This window comes from Chaetura pelagica, unplaced genomic scaffold (genome assembly GCF_000747805.2).
Source record: "Chaetura pelagica isolate M959 unplaced genomic scaffold, ChaPel_1.0 scaffold285, whole genome shotgun sequence".
Taxonomy (NCBI): Eukaryota; Metazoa; Chordata; class Aves; order Apodiformes; family Apodidae; genus Chaetura; species Chaetura pelagica.
The window spans coordinates 43,094-49,752 of record NW_009953481.1 but is presented as its reverse complement, the minus strand read 5'-3'; the positions used below and the strand labels follow the sequence as shown (position 1 = coordinate 49,752).

Here is a 6,659-nt window from a genome sequence, read left to right as displayed (position 1 = left end):
AAAATGCAGAATCCTGGGAATGTCAGTAAGCCCAGCCTGATGGTCATGGTGCAAGGAAACACAATTATAGACTCATAATTAAATGCTGAGATAGCCAGAAATGGGAGAAGACTTTCCATAGCCAAGATGTAGCCCTCATGGTATCCTCTGGCTTACAGAATCACCAACAATTGCAGCACCTTGTAAACACAATGGTTTATGTCAAAACCATTTTGTAGACTTGGACCCACATCTCCAGACTTAACTGTTTTGTTAGTGATGTTTGCTAGTGCTGGGGAAACTTGGCCTGGCTTCTTTGGAGAATGTTTACATTCAGATTTGCCAGGCAAAATTATTCTCTGAAAAGACATAAGTCCCATTAAACATATCATCTTTAGATAAGAGAAGGCTGGGATATTGTATTTCTTCACAGGGATCCACACTCGGAATGGATACTCTTTCTAAAGCCCAGCTGATTATCAGCAAAGGAAGAAGTGACTTCATCAACCTCCATGCTCCTAGAGGAACCAACCAGGGTAACAACACAGAGGGTAAAAAATGACATGGGCATCACCCAAGCCATCGGAACGGCTGAATTCCTCTTTCATTTATTTTAAAAAAAGGCAGATTAGACCAGAAGGAGACAATACAAAGCTCTTCTGCAGGGCTGGCAGCATTCACATCAGCTGGAAGTGCAACCTCTGACCCACGCTCGTGCTGGGGATGTCCTTGTAGAGAAATGCCAGCGTAAGTCCTAAGACATCCCTCAGCTCAGCTATGCTGCCAGCACACCCACTCATCTGGGGTGACTTAGGGAGGAAAAGGAGCTCCTTGTAGTCCCCTCAGCAGCCACAGACATGTGGTTGAACAAGTCAGTATCAACAGGTTGACTGAAAACAGCATTAATGTGTGCAGGGGGTTAATACAAAATAAACAGAGAATCCACAGACTATTCCAGCAGTTAAATGTAGGCTTCTACATCCAAGCAGGGTGGAATTTTATGAGGCATATTAAAAGCTGGAATATCTTTTAAAACAGCCCAGATTTATTCTTCAGTTGCATGGCATATTTTTAAACGCATGGATTAAATCAGAATAAAAAGGTGCCTGAGTGATTGACTTCTACATGTAGCCATGAATGAGTTTCCCTCAACAAGCAGTGGTGTTTGAAGTTCAAGGCTTCATTTGCATAATAAATGCTTTTTATTAATGGTATAGAGAAATAACTCATTCTGGATAAAAGACACCAGAATCTGACAGGGGCCACTGGGAGCAATGAAGAGGATTCATTGCACTAAGTGATCTGGATCACTGCTTAAGCAGAGCATGGAGAAGCAATATGGACTTGAGCAGGTCCAAGTTCATCCACCCAGGAATAAATACAGCAAGCTACAGTAAAAGAGTAGGAAATCCTATCCTGGGATGTGACTACTCTCACATGCCTGACTGAATAACAAGCTGGATGGGGAGCTTCTGCAGTGCCAATGTCTGAAATGGCAAGTGTTTATGAGCTATGTAAACGAGGAACACTGAGACACGTAGCAGAGGTGATACTATATCTGATTAGCCTCTGGTTCAGCTGATACTGCAACAGTGTCCAGGTCAGCTTTCCACAGTGAAAAAAGGGGTTTTGACAACAGTGAGATAATTATGGGGCTCTACCTGTTAAATGCATGAAAGGACCAATAGCACAGGGCTCCTCACAGTATCTAACAAAGATATTGCAGTAACTAGAAAATACAGGCTAAAACTAAGATGCAGATCTGTGCCAGAGATGGTAATTAGCTAGTGGAACAAGTCTGTAAAGGCCATGATAGACTGTCCAGATGGAGACAGTTATAATCACTGGGACTGAATGTGCAAATTGGAATTAATTCATGGCATCGTGCAAAAGACTAAACTAGATTATTTCCAAGCCCTTTTACCTGACAAGCTGTGACTCTCTGAACATGCACCTAAGCAAAGTTAGTAAAGGCACCATTCAGGAATAGCTGCACATCTAGGAAAGGAAACATTTTCTAAAGATTATTACACTTGGCTAACTTAAAGCGTTCAGAAGTCGTGAGTCAGGGCCCCAGGCACCATGCAACTGGCTTCAAAATACTGTTATTTTAAAACAGGAACAAATATCGGTTCCTTTTTATTTGCCTCTTGGTTTTTTGCCTTTTAAGCTTCAGGGTTGTGCTGGTTTGGTTCTGGCATGGTTTTCGTAGCAGAGGAGGGGCCCCAGGGATGGCTGCTGTAAAAAGCTTCTAAAAGCTCCCCCAGCTCAGGAGGTCAAGGCTGAGCCATTAGAGAGACAAGAGATGTGCATCTGCAAATAACATATGAAAGAACCAGTACAAGACCTGAGCAGAGAGAGAAAAGTTGAGCTGGAGAGGTGACAGCAGTGACAGAGAGGAGGTCAGTGAGGAAGAAAGGGAAGGAGGTGCCCAAGCAGAAGTTCCCCTGCAGCCCATATCAGCAGGCTGTCCCTCTGCACTCATGAAGGAATGTAGCGGAGCATCCCCTGAAGGTGCCAGGAGGGGGAAATGTGGACCTGCAGCCAGGGAGGACCCCGTGCCAGGGGAGATGACTATTTCCGAAGCAGCCCGTGACTTTGTGGGAAGCCCACACTGGAGCAGTTTGTTCCTGAGGGACTGCATCTCATGGGAAGGACTCACGTCAGAGAGGTTTGTGAAGGACTCTCTCCCACAGGAGGGACCCCTTGGGGAAACCGGAGAGGACTGTAAGGAATCCTTCCTGAGGAGGAAGGAGCAGCAGGAACCACCAGCCTGTGAACTGACTCTAAACCCCATCCCCTGTCCCCCTGTGCTGCTGGGGGGAAGGAGGGAGAGAAATTGAGAACAAAGTAATTTGGGCTCAGGAAGAAGAGAAGGGTGGGAGTAACATGTGTAAGCACTGCTCTTTGTTTTGCTGTATCCTGTTTGCATTTGATTAGTGATTTGATTGTTATTTTTTCCCCACATCAAGTCTGTTTTGGCCAGGACCATAACCCGTGAGCGAATCCTCCTTGTCCTTTGTCTTGACCCATGAGGGAAGAAAGGGAAGGAGGTGCCCAAGCAGAAGTTCCCCTGCAGCCCATATCAGCAGGCTGTCCCTCTGCACTCATGAAGGAATGTAGCGGAGCATCCCCTGAAGGTGCCAGGAGGGGGAAATGTGGACCTGCAGCCAGGGAGGACCCCGTGCCAGGGGAGATGACTATTTCCGAAGCAGCCCGTGACTTTGTGGGAAGCCCACACTGGAGCAGTTTGTTCCTGAGGGACTGCATCTCATGGGAAGGACTCACGTCAGAGAGGTTTGTGAAGGACTCTCTCCCACAGGAGGGACCCCTTGGGGAAACCGGAGAGGACTGTAAGGAATCCTTCCTGAGGAGGAAGGAGCAGCAGGAACCACCAGCCTGTGAACTGACTCTAAACCCCATCCCCTGTCCCCCTGTGCTGCTGGGGGGAAGGAGGGAGAGAAATTGAGAACAAAGTAATTTGGGCTCAGGAAGAAGAGAAGGGTGGGAGTAACATGTGTAAGCACTGCTCTTTGTTTTGCTGTATCCTGTTTGCATTTGATTAGTGATTTGATTGTTATTTTTTCCCCACATCAAGTCTGTTTTGGCCAGGACCATAACCCGTGAGCGAATCCTCCTTGTCCTTTGTCTTGACCCATGAGCTTCTAGTTGGCCTTCGTCCTCCCCATCCCAGGGTATGTGTGGGGCAGGGGGTGAGTGAATGGCCACGTGGCTGGCTCTTTGTTGTTGGTTAGGACCAAACCATGACAATGGTGCAAGCTCTGCTCTGCTCTGCAATCATGATGTCCATAAAATAGAGGTCCCTAAGTCTAATTTATATAAATGCTGAGCTTACTGCAGCACCAGATGATACTGGACAATAACAAATATCTTGGGATTTACAATAAATTTGTGACGTTTCATCACGATTATTATAAAGGCAATTTTGTTCCCTTTAAAACCAGCCATGTGCAAAGAAAAAGCCAAACCAAAAAAAAAGCAAGTTAAGGAGCAGCTGCAATTAACCCATCTTCAACAGCTCCCTGCCAGCACTTGTGGGTTTCCAGCCACATGTCCCTCATCACAGAAAGACTATGGGAGAGCGGAGGATTGGTGACCCTGCAGGTATTCACCCCTGCTAACTGTGGGTGCTTCCTCTGGGCTCATGCAGTTTTGTGCCTCTCTCTTTTTTTCTGGAAGGCAGAAGCTTTTTGCCCAGTCCCTGTCCAGAGGATTCCAGGATGGAATGTGTGATGGAATGGCTGTGTAACAGACATACGGCCAGGACAGAGGGAAGGAGATGCTGGGATATATGAGTTTCCCATTTGAACTTGGGCAAAGCTCCGTTTCCATTAGCTTCTTTCCCAGGCCCTCCCAACAAGATGAAAGCTGGAATTTCTTACCTCTTTGCTCCTCTAACAGAAAAAACAGCCTCTCCAAACCCTACTCTTCCATTAAACCTACAAAATGCCCTTCAGCTATGCCAGTCTCCTAAGCCACCCCTGGAAAAGCATGCTGGAGTATCCAGCAGAGATATATGCAGACTGAGAGGTATTAAGGCCCTTGCTGAGGTGCAAGACAGACACCATCCAAGAGTTTTTAGTAAGTCCGTAGCAGGTCTACTCTGCTCCACTGCCAGTCCTCTCCTGAACCCCCCCTATGACCCTACACCTGACAGAAAGGACACTTCTTCACTGTCAAACAAGGAAAACAGCACACAGGGGTAGCAGGCATCCCCTATGCAGTGTGATTTGGGGGTTAAACCCTGCTGCCTTACCAGGAATGAGCAGTAACCACCATCACGATCTGGTTGGTTTCTCCCCACAGCTCCTTTTGTGTAGGGATGAATCTGCTTGTTGCTGGAGATGTTTGTGAGCCACAAATGGCTGCAGTGCAGCACAGTCCCACCTCAATCCCCTTGCCCTCTGGTTCATATAGCTGTTTCGTAGCACAAACAGAGATTTTTGCTGAGCTCTTAAAAATATCATCTTGCTCTGACAAAATTGTACAAACTCTGCACAGTGGTAGGCTGGTAATCAAAACACATGTGTAGCTGAAGGAAGGCCAGGAGCACTGGGCACAGGCCCTCCTCTGCCTGTCACAACTGCCTCGCAACATTCACCAAAGCCATGCTCCAGGTTCCTCTCTATCCCAACATGAAACGTGTCGTTTTTGCAAACACAGAAAGGCAGGGCATTCACCCCCTGATTTTATGCCATACAAATTTCAGAAAGGAAGGGCTGGGTCAGCTGCACCATCTTTTCTCTTTGTCTGTGCTGTGGCAAAATAAGTGCATACAACTTAAGTCAACACAGACAAAACCTTTTGGGATTTTGGGGTTAGAAAAGACCTAATGAGGCAGCTTACAATGTGAAAACCACCCACAATCATATCAGACAATGCCAGCCTTCCAAACCCAGCAAAAAACTGTCCGGATAGTCAGACAGACTGGGATGAGACAGAGAAACACTTGCTTATATGTAGAGCAAGGAGAAGAGAGCCCTCAACGCACAGGCTTGCTTCTGAAGGCAGCAAACCTGCTTGGGTGCTGGGCAGGACCTGCGCCATTTGCAGGGATCAGCTCACAATGAGTAAACGCTGTGGATTATTTTTAATGAGCTTGAAATAAATCCGTACTCATGGGGAAGCCTGGCATGAGGGGCCTGGTACTGTGAAAGTCCTACATGAGCTCTCTTGGGAAGATGTAAGCAGGGATAAGTGGTGTATATGTTTCATATAGCCCTTTCAAAGCTGCAGGTACCTTCACTAGTCCCATGATGTCCCCACCACATGCCTGCAGCTGAAGGGGCCAGGTCTGCTCAAGGCTCAAGTCCAGCAGCAGCCACCTCCTCTGGTGAATCACAGAATCCTAGGGGTTGGAAGGGACCTCGAAAGATCATCCAGTCCAACCCCCTTGCCAGAGCAGGGGCACCCAGAGCACATCACACAGGAACTTGTCCAGGTGGGTTTGAATGTCTCCAGAGAAGGAGACTCCACAACCTCTCTGGGCAGCCTGTTCCAGGGCTCTGTCACTTTTACAGGAAAGAAACATATTTGTAAACACTGATGAGATCACCCCTCAGTCTCCTTTTCTCCAAGCTAAAAAGACCCAGCTCCCTCAGCCTTTCCTTATCAGGGAGATGTTCCACCCCCTTAATCATCTTTGTAGCTCTGCGCTGGACTCTTTCAAGCAGTTCCCTGTCTTTCTTGAACTGAGGGGCCCAGAACTGGACACAATACTCCAGATGTGGCCTCACCAAGGCAGAATAGAGGGGGCGGAGAACCTCCCTTGACCTACTAACCACCCCCTTTCTAATGCACCCCAGGTTCCACTGGCCTTCTTGGCCACCAGGGCACACTACTGGCTCATCCTCTTGCCCAGCAGGACCAGCCCCTCTGGCAAACCCACCCCCCATGGCCATTACCTGCTGTACTCTGGGGGCGGCTGGTACCGGACCAGGGCCACCTCTGCCCGGGCGGGCTGGGGCACGGCGTAGGAGGCCTTGAGGATGTCCTGTGCCGGCTGCTCGCTGTAGAACAGCCCGTGCTCCTGTGCCTTGCTGCCTGGGGCCCCTGCCTTGCCCTTGTAGGGGTACTCGGGCGGGGGGCCCCGCGGGTCGGTGCCCTTGCAGGGCGGCAGGGCCGCCTTGAGGCCCTTGGCGCCGCCCGGGGCCGGCGGG

The 6,659-nt window shown here is 48.6% G+C and overlaps 1 protein-coding gene across 1 annotated transcript in view; it reads right to left on the bottom strand.

Annotated features, from left to right (window-relative positions):
- Nucleotides 1–6,659, bottom strand: part of AMOTL1 (angiomotin like 1) — a 74,524-nt gene that overhangs the window by 37,331 nt on the left and 30,534 nt on the right. Inside the window, exon 3 of the mRNA XM_009998511.1 lies at nucleotides 6,405–6,657. Coding sequence (XP_009996813.1) covers nucleotides 6,405–6,657 — 253 coding nt within the window. The remainder of the gene's footprint in view (nucleotides 1–6,404; nucleotides 6,658–6,659) is intronic.